Below are 22223 nucleotides of genomic sequence, written 5' to 3'. Positions count from 1 at the left end.
CACGGAATTGACAAATTATCATATGCCTCATATAGATACAAGGATATGTCCTAAGACACAGAGTCATTAACACGCACATGATTAAAAGTAGAAAACAAAACTTTATTTGATGAAAACATTTTAAAAGTTCCAGTATGAACTTCTCAACAAAGTTGAAACAAAACCAACAACCTACAAATCTTTCGGTCCTTTACATTTCAAGCTAAATAATCTCTTCAGAAATATGACCATTTTGTAATATATATCACTCTCTGTAGGCTAGACGTGTATGAGTGGATAAATGGATATAAAATTCAAGAGAAAAAAATGAAAAATTTTTAAAAATAAAAATCTGAAACCTCCCCTTGAGGTGTATTGCAACGTGGTTCCAACATCCTCAGCACCTTGTAATCACGGAGATACTGAGTTGAGTCCTGGAAGGAGGGTATTACATGAAAGAACAAGACCCTAGACGTCTATGAGTCGCACACTGGCAGCAAAAGAAACATGACAGGAGCTCAAGTATTGAATTCACACTTCTGAAATATTTAATACACACTTCCAACAACTAACTGTCTGAATGTTCCGCGAAAGGAAACAGCTCAGCGTTGAGAACACAGAGTGTTTTCCTCAGGGTGAGCTGGACATTGCCAATGTGTCTTCAGTGCTGTTGCTAGTACACGACTCCGTTACGAGACCAAATATCAGATCTCACTGCACTAATTACATGGATATAGATTCCAAATGCCCCCTTAACTATATCCCTAAAACGAGGTTTGTTCCAGACCTGAAGACATCGTTCAAGGTCCTACGCTTCTTGTAACTATTTCACAGGCACGTACCAGATCAAGAGACTCAAGGCCGTAAGTCACCCATTTGCACCTGAAGAAAGGTCAGTTTCTTGAGTATTGTCTGTTTCTGTGTTGAGAATCCTGAGACAGTTGTTATTCAGGAAAGCCAAGGGGTGCGGTGGGTACTGCTAGCATTGAAAGAACAACTAGACTGGCCAGATAGTCCCAAATGAGCTTTAACATGAGCAAGAGCTAGAACTTAACAGCCCCCATTCTCAAGGGCAGACAGTGCCTTGCAAATTGGTCTTAGGAATCAAAGGATCTGCAATACATGACTACGGATCAAGTTTCAAGAAATCGCTTCATGCTTTAGTAGTTCAAGTCTTGATGCCGCTAAATGCATTTGAGGTTTTGTTCTGAAGCGGTTGTGATTTTATTGGATTTTTGTGAAACCCTTTGTCCAGATGGCTTTTCAACTTTCAAAGGGCAGTAATCTGTGCTTACCTGCCTATATATTTGAAGTCAACCGTTGTAACACTATGTAAGCTTATTTACTGGAGAACTACTGGTTATGCTTTGTACCACAAGATCTGGGCCTATTGATGAACTTAATAAAATCATCTTCTGCCTTAATGCAGTCCTGCACATCACAGCAGTGTACAAAACTGAACCACTTGAGCCAGGGGTTTGGTTCCCAGCAAGGTCAGTCATTGCCATTGTAATCACTGTAGCTGTGGTAGCCACTGTTCCTTCTCTCGTGGATGCTAGACATCTTCTTCCACGCCGAGTCCTGGTGGAAACTAGCACTGAAGGATCTTCCCAGACGCCCATGCGGCTTCTTGGAGATATTGTCTTCACTCTCCGATTTGGCAAGTCCTTGGGCATGTGTAGGAGGCTGTGATTCTTGTCTAATGGTTCCAAATGGAAAGTTCCAAAAGCCAAATCTTTGCCAACTGAGTCTCTGGAATGCTATGAGGCAATGCAAATTTCCTCCCACCTGAGAAGGACAAAAGAAGACGAAGATAAGAAAGAGACATTACTGATAAGTTTGTGGGGTCCTTACTGACTCCCTTGGGGTGTGGCATTATTCTTTCCCATGTCTGAATATACTTTTCTATTCTGCACTCATCAGAGCATGCTAACATACTGACCTCTGTTGTGGAATATTATTTTAAGGTGTTACATTTATTTATTCTCTGGGACATTTGTTTAACAATGGAAAGATGTGTTGCTTTTGTTTACGCTGCATTTATTTAACTCTGTGCAGCTGTGATTCTTTGCCTGCCTAAACAGCCAATAGCAGGGCAGGAGAATGGATAGGTGGGGCTGGCTGGCAGGCAGACAGAATAAATAAGAGGAGAAATCTGGAAAAAGGAGCAAGAGAACAGGGAGAGAAAGATGTCAGAGGCCAGCCACTTAGCCACTCACAAAGTAAGAGTGAAAGGAAGATATACATAAGAAAAGGAAAAAAAAGCCGGGCGGTGGTGGCGCACGCCTTTAATCCCAGCACTCAGGAGGCAGAGGCAGGCAGATCTCTGTGAGTTCGAGACCAGCCTGGTCTATAAGAGCTAGCTCCAGGACAGGCTCTAAAGCTGCAGAGAAACCCTGTCTTGAAAAAACAAAAAATAAAAATAAAAAAAAAAAAAAAGAAAAGGAAAAAAAAAACCTAGAGGCAAATTGTAGATGGGATCATTTAAGTTAAGAAAATCTGGCTAGAAATAAGCCAAGCTAAGGCCAGGCGTTGGGCAGTAGGAATAAGTCTCTCCGTGTGTGATTTATCTGAGAGCTGGGCGGCGGGCCTTGCCAAAAGAGTAAAACAACCAACAACAGACCTTTCCTGCCAGCTGCCTTTCCAATTAACAAAGTCCTGAGGGACCAGCGTTCTCCTCGCCACAGCCTTGACTGGGTGTAGTTCTGGTCTCGTACACCTTACTCACACACTGAGGCATGCCTTATCCTTTTATCTGTGTTCTCTCTCCTCTCCGAAAAACTCATTCTACTCCCTCCTGTGTGTGTGTGTGTGTGTGTGCGTGTGTACAGACAAAGATTTTTGAGACAAAATCTCTATAGCTCAGACGGGCCTGGCAATCACCGTCCTTCTAAGAACTGAGATTCCAGGCATGCGCGGCCACACCCAGCTTCATTTATTCTTTTATCAGCAGGCTGAGGACTAAAGAAGGCCCACTCAGTCTATACTACATCTGCTTCTGAGAGCTCCTTCCTGAAGTCATGTTTGTTCACACGGCTCTGCCTCGTGACCATCATCTACCCAAGCTGGGCCAAGACTATTGAAGTCAACCAAGGCAGATAAGTCTCCAGCTAGACCTGAAAATTAGTCATAAATTGAAAGTTAGTCTGCAAGAAAGGCAGATTTAAATAAAACACTGTGAGCACAGCATAGCCTCCATGAGAATTGACTGATATCATGAGCCCCTTGGCTTCTACCATTCCTGCAGTATTGGGTGACATTTCCTTATGACTGTCCTCTTTGGCCTGGAGTTTAAAGTTAGCCTGTCTCCTTAATATAAGTCTTACTCTTCTGACTAAGGTAGTCTGAAGTTGGTTTCTGTTCCTTACCACTTCAAGAGTATTAATAAAATACCGCGTGTTGGTCATTTGGGACGCGGCTTCCAATGTAGTGGTGTTCTTACCTTCTTTGTTTTCCGGAACTGCAGCCCTCTCTCCAGATGGCGGATATCTAAGAATTCTGGATTTTGAGTGTTTAGATCAGTGACAATGTCTGCCCATCTAGAGTAAGAAAAGAAACACTTTCCATTAGGCCCAAAACACCATTGTCGTAAAGCTCTTTCCAAGAGCAAGTTGCCACAATGTATCACAGCAGTTACTGGTGATTATTCTCCTAGGCCAGGTTCCATCTACTAGCCTTTAAAAGCTTCTTTTTTTCTGACAGCTGTGGTTATCCAATTCCTGACAATGCTCTTAGTAAATAACTGGCATTTATTCTTAACATGTCAACATACCCAATACCATCTTGTAGGCTCGCGCAGTGGCGTGCCACACTTTCGATTATAATCAAGTCAATCTGTTTTCTTAAAATAAATGCCATGGGGTGGGATTTTATGTTGTACAAGCTGGCCTGGAACCCCTTGGTTCACATGATTCTGTTTGCACCAGTACCGATGTGCCACTAAGTGTCTACCTATATTTCTGAAAGAATTAAAAAGAAAAAAAAATAACATGCCTCTACTATTATACAAAATGGTTGTGGAGAAAAATCTCAAGGAATGTTATACACATAATAAGTGAGCTTGGTAAAGGTGTGAATATCAAGCTGTAAAGAGGAAAATCAGGGATTTTTTTTTATGTGACCAGCAATAACATGAAAATTAAATTTCCTAATCAATTCACAATAGGAAGAACTATTTAAAGGACATGCGTGAGTTTATATTGAAAAATCAAAACCACTGCTAAAGGAAACTAAAGTTCTGTTTATGTGGTGATACAGTCCTTGATGTTAGTTTTTAAGAGTCCATGTCATGATGAAGACCATTCTCCGTAAACTCTGAATTCTAGAGATTCTATCAGTCTGTGTGTATGTACAGGTGATAGAGAGAGGGTGTGGAGGGAGAGGAAAAGAAAAGACAGGCAAGGAAAGGGGCAAGGGAGGCGCAGGCCAAAGTCGATGTGTGGAGTTTGGAAGATGACTATCAGCATCTTCTCTCCTTCCACCCTGTGGATTCCAGGGATCAAATTCAGATCAGCAGGCCTGCATGCAAGCACCTCTACCTGCCAAGCCATCTCACCGGTCCTAAAGACTTTATTTTAGTCAAATATGCATTTTTAGTAAAAATGGTCCAATTCGAAATTTTTTTAAGAGACTTATTTTGTTGTTGTTCAAGCCAGGGTTTCTCTGGATAGCGCTGACTGTCCTGGAATTGGCTCTGTAGACCAGGCTGGCCTTGAATTTACAGAGCTGTAACTGCCTCTGCTGGGATTAAAGGTGTGTGCCATCACATCCAGCTGGGGAGGGGGGATTCTTAATGTGTTACTTAAATAGAAAAGTAAGACAAAAAGGGATAGAATTTCAAGTGCATAAAATTCCAAAACAGAAAAAGTACATCTGTGGCCATGGGAAGCAGAACTTGTTGGCTGTGGGGTTAGAGAGAAATGGAGCACGGCACAGTTTTCTTGTGACGTGGCCGCACTGTGACTGGCTGAAGACCACACAGGTGTTCCCATTTATCCACGTGCATATAGCTACACAATTTTTGATCTGTGCTTTCAATGAAGGAAATATTACACCAATGAAAGAAAGCAATAAAGGCTACTAAAACATACCTTTTACAGTGAATGGCAGGATGTTTTCTACTTGACTCTCCAATTAAAATCCAATACTCTACTTCCTGTAGTGAGAGAGGGCCCCTGCTAAACGGAAAATACATTCATAGCTTGGTAAACGTATTTCACTCCATGAAGCACGCTGTTCCAAATACGTACTGATAAAAAAAAAACCCAAAAATTAAAATTCAAAGACGAATCAATACCAGCATTTTTGTTTGGGCCATTCAAGAAATCCATGAGTTATATTTAAGCCTTAGTTATTTCCATGTTCAAAACTAAGGGTTTAAAATGTTTTAACAGGGCTGGAGAGATGGCTCAGTGGTTAAGAGCTCTGCCTGCTCTTCCAAAGGTCCTGAGTTCAATTCCCAGCAACCACATGGTGGCTCACGACCATCTGTAATGGGGTCTGGCGCCCTCTTCTGGCCTGCAGGCATACACGCAGACAGAATATTGTATACATAATAAAAATAAATATTTAAAAAAAATAAAAAAATAAAATGTTTTAACATATTAACCCCTTGAACCAGAGGGGACAAACATCCTAAGCAGCTCTCTTCAGCTATTCCTTTTTCCAGGATGCACCAAGTTTCTAGCAGCATCCTAAAAATACAGCCCTAAAGTGACGGCGGCCTGGAGGTGGGGAATGATGATCTTAAACCATGTTCCAGTCCCACCCCCTGGAAATTCTAGTTCAAGTCTGAAAAGGATCCCGGGGATTTGTATAATTTTTAAGGAAAAAAATTAAGGTGGTTCACAGGCACAAGAATTCACTGGTGAAGAACTCCAACTATTCACAGAACAAAGCAAGAAAAGTCAAAGCCTGTTTTACATTCACGAGGTGCCTGAAGGAAGGTAAAGGCATAGGTTGGAATCAAAGGATTCCAACAGTGCCCCTCACTCCAGAAAGTGGACAGAGAATTTCAGGAGTTGAGAGAAAGAATGGTTTTATGTTTACTCCTCCCATGCAAGTAGTATTCCTGGATCCTCCAGCTTCCGCTCACCCTGTTCAGGTTGTCTGATGCACCACAACCAAGGGCCTTTGAGTGGGACTTCTGGGACCCGTGGCCTCCAGAACCAAAAAACCCTCCATCCTAAAGGCTCAGTCATGTTCTCCAGCCAGACTCTAGGCCCTCACTGAATAGATAACATCCAATGGCCACCACATCTCTTCCTTCTCCTCAGTCACCACGCCCACAAAGCCAAGTATGACTCAACCAGAAAATTAGTGAGGTGAGAGAGTCACACTTGGCTTCCACTTTCACCTGTTCTTAACCATAATCTCTGCTTTCAGGTCCCTCATGAAGGAACTTGCTAACAAGAGTAACATTCAAACTCAGCACCCTTATTTAGAATATATCTCCTTCAAAGAGATAGGAGTTCCTGTGTGTATGTGCATGTGCGTGCTTGTGTGTGTGTGTGTGTGTGTGTGTGTGTGTGAAAACCTGTTGTTCATGAGACAGAAACCAGACTAACAACAGGGAGAGGCAAATATAACCATGAAGTTCAGATATGAAACTGGTCCTGAGTTTCCTTATGATGAAAGAGAAAAACCTGACAATCCCATGTTCTTCACTATGAACACAGAAGGTGCTTTTTAATGTAGTCAGTGATACATTCTTGGAACACAGCATCTAAGATACTGGCGAGGACACTGGGGATTGTGATTGTTAACAAAATCTCAGTCATCCAATTTTTTTCAGTAGCCTCAGGTGTCAAAGCCTGCTAGCTCAGAGAGGCAGAGGAAGCACCCAGATGACCTTCCTCCTCAGCCATTGCTCCAGGAGCCTCTCCTCTCTCCTACTGTCTCCAACAAATGTCTTCCAACCCAATGTTCCTCCTCTCTACTTCCTGTGTCTACTGTCCTCTTGACTCCCTTTGACTCTCTATGGTTACTTCCTGTCAACTGATTGCTTGCTCCGCCCCTTGACCTATGGAATGCTTTTATTTAATCCTGTTTACAATAAACCAAAAATTCCTGGATTAAAGGTGTGTGCTAGGGCTGGGCCACACCACAACTAGAAACAAAGTTTTTCCAGTATACTGCAATCTTGGGGTTCACAGCGTAATCAAATATCCTGGAACAGAGGCTAGCACACGAATGGCCCTGCACCTTCGGTACTTCAGTGTGTACTTTCTCTTACAATCACTGAGCAACAGCTTCTAAGTGCATTCAATCCTGCAAAATGTTCGCACGCTCGGTGTGAACAAAACACACTCCCAAGTTCCCAATTTCTGAGAGACTAGAACCGGTTTAATTCCTGCAAACACTTTGTACAACACGTTTTCCTAGTTAAGTGCCCTTATCAAGTATGGAAATGCTTACCTGAATGCCTTATTAGCTTTAACAGGGGTTGCTTCGAAGCCAATTGGACAGAAATAATGATTTTGGCAATGATAGATATAAGCCAGTGACTCATCCTTCAATCCTCGGGTCAACTTTGACAAGGCCCCTGGAGCTACAAAGATAAAACCAGACAAACCGAGGGCCATAAAACAATGTCTGTATTTTACACAGAGGACTAATTAAGACATAATTTGGAACACACTGACATTCTGAGTTTCAGTAAGGGGATAAGAAGCTACCAATGTGGGTAAAAACAGAAATGAATTTACTTTTAGTTTTAGATAAACCCGGTAGGAAAATAAGTGAAGCATGTCCTTGCTTACCAGAACTTTCTAAGAATTTTTTACCAAGTTGTCTAAGAAATTCAATGAGTGTGTAAAACCCAGTAACTGTACCCGATCATGGTCTCAACTTTTCTGGTTGTGGACACCTGCCACCACAAGCTTCTGAATCAGCATCCCTAAGCGAAGCACATCTGTCTAGAAACTCTACAAACAAAACTGAGTCTACAAAAGATTTGCAAAAGAAACTTGAAATGAAATTGTAGACATCTTAATGTCTAGATGCAGTATATACATCCCAACTTAAAACTTTCTAATACATATGAATAAATACGAACTCTAAGTAAAAACAAGCTGCAATAATGGTGTGCATGCACATGCATGCACACACACACACCTGCCACATAGTAACTCACACCTGTCACACAGTAATACACATTATCATTCTGTCAACTTGACAGAGCTATAGTCAACTGAGTGGCGGGAACTCTGATTTACAAAATGACTCCATAAATTCTGGCTGTAGGCAAACCGGTAGAACGTATTTTTCAAATTAGTGATTGATGTGGGAGGGGCCAGCCCACTGTGGGTGGTGCTACCCCTAGGCTGGCAGTACTGGGTTCTATTCAAAAGCAGTCTGAGCAAGCCATTAGGAGCAAGCCAGTAAGCAGCATTCCCCTATGTCCTCTACTTCAGCTCCTGCCTCTAGGTTCCTGCCCTTTTTGAGTTCCTGCCTTGGCTTCCCCCAGTGGACTGTGATTCAGGATATACCAGTCAAATACCTCTCTGGAAATGGTTTTCATCACAGCCATAGAAACCCGAGCTAAGACAATTGTCTTTCTGTAAATATCACACACATCAAAGGCAACAGCTTTGCAGTCAGGCTGAAGTTCCATGACAACTGCTTCTCCTCATCTGTTACCCATCATTGTAATAGCTGTCAAGTGGTTTCAAAAGTCTTAGCAGCCAGCTGGTGGTGGTGCACACCTTTAATCTCAGCACTTGGGAGGCAGAGGCAGGCAGATCTCTGTGATTTCAATCGAGGTCAGCCTGGTCTACAAGAGCTAGTTCCAGGAACAGCTAGGACTGTTACACAGAGAAACCCAGTCTAGAAAAAAACAAAACAAAACAAAACAAAAAAAGTATTAGCAGAGCTGGAGAGATGGCTCAGGGGTTAAGAGCACTGACTGCTCTTTCAGAAGTCCTGAGTTCACTTCCCAGCAATCACATGATGGCTCACAACCATCTGTAAGGAGATGTGGTGCTGTCTTCTGGCCTGTAGGCATACATGCAGGCAGAATACTATACATAATAAATAAATCTTAATTTAAAAAAAAGTATTAGCATGAGAAACAAGTTTTTATCAGTACTCAAAGCCATTAACTGAGGTTTCATTAGCTTGCATTCCTGGAAGAAATTAAATTATTCATTAACAAATAGCCCATTAAAGTTGGGAACCCAAAAAAGAGCAAGCTGAAAGCCTGCATAGTATGTTCACAGGAATGGGCTTTCTGGCCACTGAAATAGCTGCTAACCCCAAGAACTGCCAGTCAGCATTAGCAGCAGCTCCCTGACTGCCCCACACGATCAAGAAGCATGTGTTGATGTTTCTAATTTCTACTCTGAAGTTCCTCCAAGGCATTCCGCATGAACTTTCACTTCCCGGCAGGTCAGCACAGACAGGGATTCCTCTCTGCCAAAATTCCTACCTCACCAAGACTAATGGCGATCAGTCATTCCGTAGGTTTGAGTTGTATCCGCTCACACTGTAAAAAACTGACCCCATCGGCAGTTGAGATGGCGAACTTTTAAAAAGAAATTCAGTGCAGTCTTCATTGCGTTTCCATAAGCAATCATGATTGCACATAGCTTCCAGACGGTGAATTAAGATAAGACCGATAACTCCTCTTTGTATACTCAAACATTGCAAGAGATGTCTATGCTCACCATTGCTTTAGAAAAGCCCCTGAGATACTTTTAAATTATAAAAGTGTGCAATGGGAAGCTCTCTCAGATAAATGACACTGTTGTTCTGCCATTAGACTTGAACTGGAAGCCTTTAGACCTGATAGGCAGGCTCTCTACCACTGAGGACAGTGTAGGCTCTGGAAACTTGCTGTGTTTCCTGAGACAGAGTCTCGCTCGGTGTCCCAAGTACTAATGAGGCCAGACCAGATCACACAAGAGCGGACTCATCCAGGGAGGTATGGCCACACACCGCATCCCGCTTTAGTTCATACTAGCCTGAACCACAGTATGACTCCCCAGGCAGGCCTTGTATGCAGAACAATCCTGCTGCCTCAGAGCCCCCTGAGTGCTGGGACTACAGCCATTGAGTCAATACGCCTGACAGCCCAGACATAGTCAATAAAAGAGTTTTTGCCAACAGTCATGGCGCAGGCCTTCAATCGCAGCGCTCAGGAGGCCGAGGTACGTACGTTTCTGTGAGTTTGAGGCCAGCCTGGTCTATAAAGCGAGTTCCAGGACAGTCAGAGCTACACAGAAAAACCCTGTCTCAAATAAAAGAAAGAGAGAGAGAAAAGAACTTTCATTATAAATGTAATGCAAAACCTCATGAGTGTTGCTATAACTAACGCTCCAGATGATTTCACTGTTTTAAAATGAGCTGCAAAGCCGGGCAGTGGTGGCACACGCCTTTAATCCCAGCACTCGGGAGGCAGAGGCAGGCGGATCTCTGTGAGTTCGAGACCAGCCTGGTCTACAAGAGCTAGTTCCAGGACAGGCTCTAACGCCACAGAGGAACCCTGTCTCGAAAAACCAAAAAAATAAAAAATAAAATGAGCTGCAAATTCCGTGCTTTATCCTAGAAGTTTTACTATCAAGCACACACGCACATACAGAACAATGCCCTAAACAATACAAGCAATGCGTCAATAGCAATGTTTATAACACGCCTTAAAGTTCTGAAGAGCCCTACATAGTACTCTCATGATTTTCCTTACATAAAGAGGTGCGGAAACATCAGACTATTGAGAGTTTATTGGATGTCCTAGGAATCAATATAGCCAGTTTCTAAGATCTACCCAACCTGAAAACCTGGACTTGGGGTGGGGGCAATAGGGTGTGTGTGTGTGTGTGTGTGTGTGTGTGTGTGTGCGTGTGCGTGTGCATGTGCGTGCGTGTGCGTGTGTGTGTGTGTGTGTAGGTGTGTTCATTTCCACCTACCAGTTTCTCCAGCTGTTTTGTTCTTCCCGTGGGGCTTATACAGAACATAAGAACATCCTTTCACATGGAAGTGGTCATTAATTTGTCTAAACCATCTGAAAACAAGAAGATTTACTCATAGCAACAGTTTCATAACAAGGAAGGACCACCGTTCTAACTGTACGGAAACCCAAGCCCGGCCCCCACGTGGGAGCTCTAAGGGAGCCGGGGACCCCGCATTAAAGCCTCTCTTCTCTCTTTTACTGCCCACACACACCACAGCATTATCACTTCACAGAAGTAGAAACAAGGTGTTGTCCCTAAGGGGCAGCTCCGTACCTCATGAGCGTTGTATTTCCAGTGAAGGGGCCAAACCTAATATCTTCAAACGGGGGTTGGAAGCCCAAAATATGTAATGCATCTTCTTGGGTAATAGGTGGGAGACTACGAGAGAAATGTTCCGTTTCATTCACAGTCCAGACACCCACAAATGCAATCTGTGCCCACAGTCTTAGGGATACTTTTCATTTTTATTTGACTGAAAAGAATGCATGCAAATATTTTAGCCTGAAAGGCTTACAGCAATATACACGTTTTTTTTTTTCTCAGCTTGTGCAAAATCTACTCTCAGAGTCTTCCATTTAAAAAAAAAAAAAAAAAAAAAAAAAGATGCCTTCACATTCCTTTTCTTTTTCTTCTCGAGACAGGGTCTCTATGCAGCCCTGGCTGTTCTGTAACTCACTGTGTAGACCAGCCTGAGCTCAATCTCACAGAGACCCACCTGTCTCTGACTGACTCCCAAGTGCTGGAATTAAAGGCACGTGCCACCACACCCGGTTTCCTTCAAACTACGTTCAGATCTGGAGTTTGGTGATAGCAATAACCTGGCATACTTACTTCCCAGCTCCCATTGTGCTGTACAGGAAATTCCAACAAGAAATCAGTGAGGAGATACCGCAGGACGTCTTGTATTGCGGCCGGCTTATGCAGTACCTGAGAAACCAAACAGTTTCTTGCCTTGAGTGAATACAAAAGACACAGAACAGAAGTATAGGTCTTATGGGGGATTTCAAACGTGATCATAGGGAAACTTTAGTGCAGTGCAAAATCATTATTCATCTAAAATATTTCCTACTTATTAAACACAAAGAATACATGACAGTAAAAAAAAAATATCATCTATTTTATCAGGAAGGGCTACATTACGGCTAACAACATACTAAAGCACATCTTATTCAAACCAAAAAAAGAATTTATAGGATCTGGTCTATAAATTCTAATATCATCTACTCAAGTGTCTATGTAAATGCCCAGCTGAGTGGGTTCAAGACCATTTGTAACTTCTGAAATACTAGAAAAAGAAAGCAAACCACTGTCCCATGGTGTCAAGAGGTTCAGAGATTCTTCTACTTAGACCAAAGAACATCCTTCTATCACTTACCATGTCCATGTGCACCCTTGGGGAGGGAGCCCTAGAGCAGAACCTGTCACAGGATGTAAAAGGGAAACACAAAATCCCCCAGAGAGAGACAGAGACAGAAGGAGAAAGGTAGAGATTCTAAACTGAGATCAGTGAGCCATGACAAGCAAACACGTTAACTTTTAGGACAGTCGAGAAAATATTAATCTAGTCTGGAAGCTAATTTTATTAAGTGTGGCAGTACTTACTCTAAGCTAAAAAGGCATCTTCAGAAATGCATACTTATGTAATCTGACAACGAAGAACAACCAGGCAAACAACTGCACTGAAATTTAAGTATCATCCAAAGCAGCCTACCATCAGGAGGATTCACAAAATGAGACCGCTGGCCAGGTAAGTCGAGGGAACACTGGCCCAGCTCAGTCAGTGTACTTCCAAAATCTGAGATAAACCTAAAGTATTTAGACAATCTTAGAACTAAAGGAGACCATAATAAATACAATTTATTAACTTATACCCAGGAAAATTGATGTCACATTATATGTTTTTAAGACCAAAAACTAGCATGGCCACATACCACCGCCTGAGGTCTAAGACTTTCCGCTGTTTCACGTCTTCAAGAGGAGAATGCTGGGGCCATTCCCTCTGATGCCTCCCTTTCTTATCTGAAGTTTTTTTCTTGGAAATTTGTTTCTTTGCATTGCCTACAGGACAAAAGGATAAAGCAGGAAAATGTTCAGATGAAGAAAACCACCACACCAGAAGGCACAACGGAATTAGAGAGGAAACTGCTAAGCACTCTGAACACGGTATTTGCAAACATCTCGAAGTAGTGCCCGTGCCTTCTAGAACAGCGCTCTTCCCTAGAAAGAGAATTAAAAATAATTTAAACCGCCAGAAACGGCACTGGTTATGAAGAACGTATCCAAGATCAGAGCTAGTCTCTTGGAGCTGGTAAAATAACCAGGCCCCAAAATCTTAAGCCACATCTACAACTTAAAGTTACCAACAGGAAAGAATTAAACTAGACGGCTTTCCTGAATACGAATCCTTTCTGTAAGACAAGTAAACCCACATAAACATAGTTGTATTAAGACATTGGCTCTGGCGTGATGACATTCTGTCCAATAATAGCTCCAGGCCCTAGGGACTTCAAAATGAATTCAGAGTGAAGCGTATGTTACATTATTAAAACAAAGCGCTGCACTAGAAACCAGAGTGCAAAACACGGTGTCCTCTGAGTGCCCCCCCCCATCTTCCCAATGACTGCCTACTGGGGATGGAGAGATATGGAAAATGGTCAAAAGAGGCAAAAGTAAGAGGGAGAGTTTAACCTTGTTTAATTTTCATATTTATTTATTTATTTTTGAAACATGCTGATATTTTATCCACTCAAAATAGGATACATATTAAAATATTAACACCCGAGGCTAATTTTGTTAAAATAACTTTCCTTTCAGCTATACTCAGACACATTAATATCTTCCTGATAGCATCCGTTTTAAATGAGATAATCAAATCTCATATGAAAATTAAGGCTAACACTTTATTTTTGTGTTATCAAAGACAGATTATTTAGACATACCAAATGCTTACAGACTCATAACCATGTAGCTCCTATAACCAGCTGGGACTCGGGAAATTCTCCTACACAAGGGACATCTGTAAAGTATTATGCAATGAACACTCTACAATCCAGACACAGTTTCCCCGCCTGCTTAATTATTCTGTCTGTGTCTTCGCAGACACAGCACACACAAAACGTGTTTTGGAGCTTAGCAGCCACTTGCACACGTGAACTAAATCTCCTTGGGCCATTATTGGTAAAAATGAATCTCAGACAGAAAACAGAAAAGTGGCTTTCCTTGGGACTCCCTCCTCTGCCTCTTGGTGACTTAATTCCCTGGGTAATTTTTACCAGGCACTCCAAGCTGTGAGACTAATGACACACCAAGTCTGCGACCTCAGTGAGCCGAGACTGCTCTGTCTTTCTTTCCTTACTGGGTTCTGAGAGTCTGACCCTGGGCTGCTTTTGGTGTGTGTGTTGCTGTGATTCTCCCAGGGATAAATGAGCACACACATTGCGGCAAGAGATCTCCATACTGACAAGGAGATCGCCATACTGCCTAGGAGATCTCCATACCGCCAAGGAGATGTGGTTCTACAGCCAACGTTTTACTGAACTTGCGGGAAGAAAACAATGTCAAAGAAGAAGCAAGAGCACAGCATACAAAATGACCTTTGTCCGTGCTCTGTACCCTGTCCGTTCTTCCCAACCCTAACCAGAAAACACTCATAGAGCCCTCTCCCACTATACACATACACTAACTGCCCTGGTATTTAGAGGAAAGTATGAGGAAAGAAAAGAAATTAAAGCCCAGAGCAGTATGTAGTGGCATGCACCTGTAATCCCAGTACTCCAAAATATTGAAGCAGGAAGATTAAGAATTATAGGCCAGAGAGCTGGAAAGCTGGTTCAGCAGTTAAGAGCACTGTAAAAGCAATTTGAATGCTATATGTCCCTGTTCATATTATCAACCAATTTAAGACAAGTATTTCTAAAGTTTTGCTTCACAAAAATACATCAATGCCAAGGTCTGCTGAAGAATGAACTTCCCTGGAAGTTTTAGAACTATCACTGAAAAGGAGGGAAGGAGATGTCAAACAGAATTTCCTTATAACATTTGGAACACGTAGCGAACAAAAAAATATGAACAGGTTATTAGAAACATGCATTCACACTTGTGAGAAATAAAAGACTTTAAAATATAGCAGCTACAAAAAAAATCAACTTTGATCAAAACAGATGTTCTTTTTACATCCAAAAATTTTTAAAAAATGTCTTAATACTCCTACATTAGGATATATGACCATGCCCTGCAAAACTACAAAATAACAGTAATCAAAATAATCAAAATAGCTGTGTCATTAGCCTTTTCTAAGCAACTGTATAATTATCTTTAATACTTATATTTTATTCTTTTTTATTTTCAAAGCTCCCAAAATGCACATGTAAGGTCAGAAGATTCCATGGGCAGTATATTCAGGGACTAACTAAGACCAGGGTTACTTTAAAGAAAAAAACAAAAAACAAAAAAAAAAAAATTGCAACGACAAACATGATGGTAGCGATGTTCTTTGTTCAGAAACAGAAAATATGTGGGGGTTGGAGAGATGGCTCAGTGGTTAAGAGCATTGCCTGCTCTTCCAAAGGTCCTGAGTTCAATTCCCAGCAACCACATGGTGGCTCACAGTCATCTGTAATGAGATCTGGCGCCCTCTTCTGGCCTTCAGGCATACACACAGACACAATATTGTATACATAATAAATAAATAAATATTTTAAAAAAAGAAACAGAAAATATGTCACGGCAAGATTTAGCAATACTTGGCATGGTTTTTTTGGTTGTTTTCACTTGTGAACTTCACAGCATCCTCTTACCTGATTTGTGTTTCAAATTTGTGGTTACCCCATCAAATTCCGATTTATCGATTTCCCACGCGAGAGGTAGCTTGCCCAGGCTGGTGGATAAGTTTTCCAAGCTATTTTCTTCATTATAGATTATGTCTGATGTACCAGGTGGGACACCAATGTATCTTGAACTGTTTTCAGCAGAAAGCGAGGTATTATCAGTGAGGCAACGAGCTGGGTTGGGAGTTTTGTAGATGGAGGTTGCCTGGTTGAGGAAGGCATAATCTGAACAGATGGCATAGATTTTTTCCCGAGTATGAGTCACTGGACAGCTTGAAGGATAATGACCATCTCCTCTGGGGCCCACGGGTGCTCCTGAGGCACTTGTGCAAAACGATTGTACAGCACCTTGGAGATCCTCTTCTGGGGACTTGTTCTCGGCTTTGGGCTCACCATGTCCAGAATCAGTGGCTCTTCCAGCTTCTGCAACGTGAGGCATCGAAGGCAACGGCAGACGTCTCTGTTCCTAGGAATAAGCCGCAACCCTCTCTCTCTTTCGAAAATCAACTTTGGCAAATTCTCATCGCATTCTATAGAAGCTTGAGGTCTGACGAATGGAATCCTAAGAAAAGACAGAGGAGAAAGACTGATTGTCTCTCCAGCAGGCCTGATAAATGGCAATAAACTATAATGAGTATGTTTCATACATCTGCAGTCAATGCATGTTGATTTTATGACCATACATCCTGAGTTATGATGACCAACTATCTACCTTATATTAACACCTATCATAGGGGATGGGGAATACAGCTGAGTTGGCTTAAGTGCTTGCTATGCAAATATGAGGACCTGAGCTGGTTCTCAAGCATCCACATTAAAAAAGAAAAAGCTGGGTGGGCCATAAGGGCAGCTGTCAGCTCTGCATAAGAAGAGGCAGGAGCATCCCGAGGGCTTGCTGGCTAACACTCTAGCTAAATCAGTGAGGGTCTGGTACAGTGAGGGATGCTGTTTTTAAAAGTAAGATTGAGTAATGGGGGGCACACCCAATGTTGACCTTTGACCTCCACACACATGTACACACACGCATGTGCACCTGCACACACACACACACACACACACAAAGAGATTAAAACAAAATACAAGAATAAAATACAAGTAATCAAGTTAAAAAGGGAAAAGTGGTGGTGCACGCCTTTAATCCCAGCACTCGAGAGGCAGAGGCAAACCCAAAGCCTCGTAACCAATGGATAGAGGTGGCATGTTCCTCCATAAAACACTACTCTGCAACAGGAACTCCTGATCCTGATTCAAGATGAATGGAGTTTGGAAACCTTATGCTAATAAAAAAAGCCAGTCACAAAGGAACTGATCCCTTAAGAGTCCAACTTTACACAAAACCTCCAGGAGAGGCAAGTCTACAAAGCAGAGTACACCTTAGCAGTTACCTTGGGATGAAGGAGGGTTCACCATGATGACCCTTTTCTTTGAAATAATGAAAATAGTCCACAACTAACACAGTAAAACACAGTAACAGTACAACTTGGGGAGGATTCTAAAATGCCACTGAAGGATACATTGCGATAGTGAATTCTATGGCGTGTGAATTAAGTCTAAACGATGCTGCCTAAAGGCGTACACTGGTCAGATGATTAAAAAAAAAGTATATAGGGATAACACATACACGATGATAATGGTCATACTCAAATAAAACTTATAACTTAAAGTTATTGTCACTAACTTCTGATCATTCTCAGAGAAAACTGGGCTTCACATCTAACCTGATTCCTCTGGGGAAGAAAACAGTAAAGTTCGAACAGTCACTGAGGGCATTCAAAGAAGCTGCGAGGCCTTACAAAGGAACAAGTCCCTAGTGAGGCATAGCATCACCGTAAATCAAAGGCAGGTGCCAGAAAGAGCAAGACAGGCCTTTCCAGGCTCCAGTGACCAAGCAGAGGATGAAAGATTAAACCCACCCACTGGGACTTCTTTTAAACTATTGATCTATCTTCTCCTTTTTACTTTCAACACTAGAAATGAAAATCACAGATTATTATTTCCTTAATAGCCATCACACAAATATTAAATGGTACAACCTGGCTGACTCTCTAAGAAACAGATATGAGGATGAGCAGGGGATCCTCCAGCATCTCCTAAATGAACGAGCTAAAGGTCATATATACCATCAATAGATTTAAGTAAATACACTGCTAGGAAGGAGACTCCATCTGTGCCAAGCAAGCTTCCCCTTTTATAAGACACACCTTTGCCTTACAACCTCAGGTAGGCTTTTTCTTCATCTGCAGCTAAGAGTGGCTCTCAGGATAGAGGTACATCGTCAAAGGGGGTCCTGCAGTGGTTTCACTTAGAAGAGAAAGTTCTTAGTGTGTCTACAGATAGTGTCTGAACCTTCTCCTTTTTCCTCAATGGGTGGTGTGATGGTAACAGCGGAGAAAGACGCACGAGGTTTGCAGACCACACAAGTCTTCTTTGAGGACAGGATTTCTAGAATTCGTTTTGTTTTGTTTTATTTTGTTTTTCGAGACAGGGTTTCCCTGTAGTTTCTAGAGTCTGCCCTGGAACTAGCTCTTATAGACCAGTCTGGCCTCGAAAACTTTTTTTTTTTCCCAACAAGACGGCGTGGGAGAGACGCCGCGCACAGACCCACGCAACACACACGGGACACGGAACCGCTCCGTGACAGAATCTCACACACCACGGACCCGGGCTGCGAACTCGGGACCTCACTCGTGCCAACCGATGTCGCGCGCCTTACACGCTGAGCCACCGCCCAGCTCGCTGATTTCTAGGATTCTTGATTTCCTACTTCCTATCTGTGATCCTCATGGCCGTCTTTAAAAGATGCGTGGCGGAGGGGCACGAGTGTGTCTGTGGTTGGGAGAGGAAGACTAACAGACAGCAGATGGTCAGCTGGGGTAGTGGACAAAGTGGAGTCGGTGCATCACACGCACCCCAGGCTCCGCCCGTCACAGATCACAACCCGACACTTAACTCTATCTTGCCATCACTAGCTTCCTGAACTTGAATAAAATTTTGACCATGGGACCAGCAATACATGTCACAGTTCGCTGGTTTTATGTTTATACGGAACATACAGAAAGAAAAAAAAGGATTGTGAGCAAAACTGAATTAGGAGCCCATTTCTGTAACCCCAGGACTCAAGAGGCAGAAACAGGAGGGTTGCTGCCAGGTTGAGTCTAGACTAAACTGCACCGCTAGCTCCAAGTCAGACAGCCGCCCATACTGGGCAAGACCCAAGCTCAAATAACCAAGGCTAAATAAATCAAATGAGCAAGGGAAACGGCTTCACTTAAGAAGGAAAGATATAAACAATTTTTACCCATCAAATGTAATCATACTTGTCTTTATACATGTTTCTCGTTTGAAGCTTTAAATCTATCACGGATGGAAAAATGATTAAGCAAGATTGAACATTGTATAAATTAGTCATTAAATGCTTGATGAAGACTCACAAAAAAAAAAGAAGGAAAGATATGGCTGAACTTGCTTGAAGATGAAGGTGACTAAGGGTACAGCACTTGATCAATAAAACATGTCGCCATCTGGTTTTGGTTTGTTTGCTTTAAGCAATGGCCACCGGACAAGAGCATTCTCTCTGGTCTCATTTTATCTTTAAAGAAACATAAATAACTGTCATCTACCTGAAGAGATATTTTACAGAGACTGTCCCTGAAAATGACAGGTATAAATACGTCCTCATTTGAGCTACTGTTTTTATTTATTTCTGAAAATGTGCATATTTATAGTTTTGATGACACAGGTAAAATAGATTGCAGAAAAAGTATGAAGTATCAGAAGATAGTTCATGGAAAATGAAACCAAATGACCCAGGACCCACGCCAAGCCTGATCCACATCTACACCCCTCTGCAGTTGAACTCAGAAGGGCTTCTGAGATGGCATCCTCAGGACTTCGCTAAGAGTCTGGTTTCTTAAAATGAAGAAGGCACAATTACTGGAAACCAAACCATTACAGACGTAGATTATTCTAGTAAGCGGCTAAAACTGAGGTGTGGGGGGGCTGATTAATTGCCCACCACTTGCCTGCAGCTGTCTGGGACATGTATCCCCTTCCATCTCTGGGTGTGAATCCCTGCCACCTGCCCTTTGAGCTATCCTCTCTAGTCTGATCCCTGCGTAGACCGCAGATAGGAAGGTGTGCCAAGAATACGTGCTCACAGAACTTCCCTGCCTACCTCTTGGAGCAAAAGGCTAACTCCTTAATCAGTCTGAAATCTTGTCTCTAGAGCCACCGTACCCCATAGTACCCCATATCGTCTCCTCTGTCCTTCCAAAGTACTTTTCGGTTTTCCAAATGCTGTCTTCAGCCCCCCAACCCCCTCACTAATTCATTCCCCTCCATCTTTTAAAGGTACAGTACTCAAATATCACTTTCTGGAGAAGCTTTCTTTAATGGTCTGATTAGGCCAGGTTCCCTGCACATATTGTGGAACCTTTCTTACCTTTCTTTCCAGAATTATGCTTTTACTCTCCCGTGTGTGTGTGTGTGTGTGTGTCTGTGTCTGTGTACGTACAAATGGCTGCCTCCTGAAAGACTTTCATGTGTATGTATGTTTGTATACAAATGGCTACCTCCTGAAAGTCTGGTTGTCCGGCCAATTGTATCCCAGGCCTAGCCTTTGGAGAAGCTAGGTTCATCAAATACTTTGTCAGTGCCTATATTGCACCAGACATTATTGTAATAGTTCCCTGCTCGTTTTGATTAACGTTTTAAGACTTGGTAATGAGAACGACTGCAGGAATACAGCTCAATTTCACAATTTATTCACAGTATCTCTCGAGCAGTATGGACCCCAAGCTTTCAGGACAGCACTAGAGAAATGACTTGTGAAAGTCATGGGAATGAACAGTTCTGCCAAATAAACATACCACTTGGAAAGTCAATATTCACTGTCTGAGTTATGTTCTTTTCAAGTCATGTGCTTTTCGTGTCTAACATGCCTAAATACCACGTTCAGTAGAGAACTAGACATCTTATAAAATCTCAATAAAGCTTTCAACATCTCGCAAATAATGTAATCAATATTCTGTATAGAAAACAACTGAGACGCAGAACAGAAGTGTTTTGCTAAGGATCGTTGAGAAACGCTAAGACACCACCAGCCTGGTCCCCCTTCTCCATCAGCATTTTGAGCACAATTTCCTGTTCCCTAGCCTCGGCCATCAGACCAAATCCGCTCCGGGCGGCCTACCTGCGGTTAACGGATTCCTGCAGCTCACGGTGCCCTGTTATAGAGCCCAGGCTCTGGGAAGCCGAGAGACCTCCCACCGTCCCCTCTTTGAGGCTCCGAGGCCACCTGAAGGTGACCGCGGTGCCGGTGCCGGTGCGGGCGGAGCAGACCCGGGAGCGCAACTGCAGCAGCGGAGCTGTGCGGGGTTCTCACTCCCAGTCTACGGTAGCCAAACCAGAGTCCGGTGTCCCCAGTCCCCCAACAGCCGAAGATTGCTAAAGCCTCCTGAGCTCCTCCGGGCCTGCTCCCTCCCTCACTCCCCGCCGGAAGACAAGGTTCGCCAGGAGGGGGAGCGCGAGCAGGCCCGTGTGGGGTGCCGCTTCCAACCTGAGGGGGACTGGAGGGGGCGGGTAGCAAGCCGGCTGTGACAACCCAGGAGCCGGGAGGGGAGGCCGCGACGGAGGAGCTGATATCACCAATAACAACAATGGCAGGGAGGAAAGAAAAAAAAAAAAAAAACAATTCCCACCCCCTAGCTCACCGAGCCACCGGGGGTCTGAGTTTTCCACGCCCCTTGCCCGGTGGAGTGAGGGACCCAGCCTGCGACTTCTCTGGACCTCCCTGGCCCTGATGCGCGTGTGCATGGAAAGAGGATGGCCACTGCAGGCCGGGTGCCCGAGACCCGTTAGTGCAGCGTGGAAACCCGCTCCTGCCGAGGGTAAACAGGTACCCACGGATGCACCCGAAAACTGAGCTTTGTTTCAGTGATTCCTATCCCTTGAACCTCTCCCTCCTTAAGAGACACAGCTCGGCCCAGATCCTTCCACGGAGGGGCGGCAACGAGGCAATGGCGTCGCTGCGGAGAGGCGGAGCGCACCGCTGACCAGTCCCAGGGCCCGGCCCACCACTGGGGAATGCCTCTATTGGATCGAGGAACTCCGGTGTTGGAAGGCAACAACAGATCTCTAAAGTCGCTCCTCTCACCCTAGGCCCGGAGTCTTTCGTCCCATTCCAACCCACAGGGACCGCGCCAGGACCTTGGGGCCGGGTGGTTGGATAGCATTGAAAACACCTGCCTTCCTTTCATCGTTTAATAAATACCTGCCATTTGCAGGTGCGGTGGGGACGGTGGGCAAAATTTCTGTTGGGAAATCTTAGCTGAGTCCAGACGTGCCAGTCCCCTGTTGCGCAACTGTAGTATTTAAGGGTTCCCGGAAGGCGGTGATCCGAAATTTTAAAAGAAGGTGGGAAAGCAATATGGGGAGTGGGGGTGGGGGCTGGGGGAAGGGGATGGACCCC

The 22223-nt window shown here is 43.4% G+C and overlaps 1 protein-coding gene across 4 annotated transcripts; it reads right to left on the bottom strand.

Moving 5' to 3' along the window:
* Positions 1-81: 81 nt before the first annotated feature.
* Bivm (basic, immunoglobulin-like variable motif containing) lies at positions 82-22157 on the bottom strand. 4 transcript variants are annotated; one of them, XM_038315507.1, is made up of 10 exons: positions 22026-22157; positions 15725-16316; positions 12860-12986; positions 11760-11855; positions 11202-11306; positions 10884-10978; positions 7396-7528; positions 5070-5156; positions 3422-3518; positions 82-1767 (listed from the first exon to the last, which is right to left on the bottom strand). In XM_038315507.1, the coding sequence occupies exons 2-10, from the start codon at positions 16191-16193 to the stop codon at positions 1474-1476; spliced, it is 1503 nt and encodes a 500-aa protein (XP_038171435.1). In that variant the 5' UTR covers positions 16194-16316; positions 22026-22157; the 3' UTR covers positions 82-1473. The 4 variants fall into 4 exon arrangements, with proteins under 4 accessions (XP_038171435.1, XP_038171434.1, XP_038171436.1 ...); XM_038315506.1 differs by lacking the exon at positions 22026-22157 and adding an exon at positions 21466-21792; XM_038315508.1 differs by lacking the exon at positions 22026-22157 and adding an exon at positions 20946-21430 and having other exon boundaries at positions 5070-5153.
* Positions 22158-22223: the final 66 nt, after the last annotated feature.

Source organism: Arvicola amphibius, chromosome 18, assembly GCF_903992535.2.
Source record: "Arvicola amphibius chromosome 18, mArvAmp1.2, whole genome shotgun sequence".
Classification (NCBI taxonomy): Eukaryota; Metazoa; Chordata; class Mammalia; order Rodentia; family Cricetidae; genus Arvicola; species Arvicola amphibius.
The sequence above is the reverse complement of the archived record's forward strand: the minus strand, read 5'-3'. Positions and strand labels throughout refer to the sequence as shown.

Coding starts and splice junctions, on each gene's coding strand:
- Bivm (XM_038315507.1), bottom strand. CDS start 16,193: ATGCCTCACGTTGCAGAAGCTGGAAGAGCCACTGATTCTGGACATGGT. Junction 10,979..11,201: donor GGAAATACAACGCTCATGAG/GTACGGAGCTGC, acceptor TCTTGTTTTCAG/ATGGTTTAGACAAATTAATG. Junction 1,768..3,421: donor AGTTCCGGAAAACAAAGAAG/GTAAGAACACCA, acceptor TGTCCTTCTCAG/GTGGGAGGAAATTTGCATTG.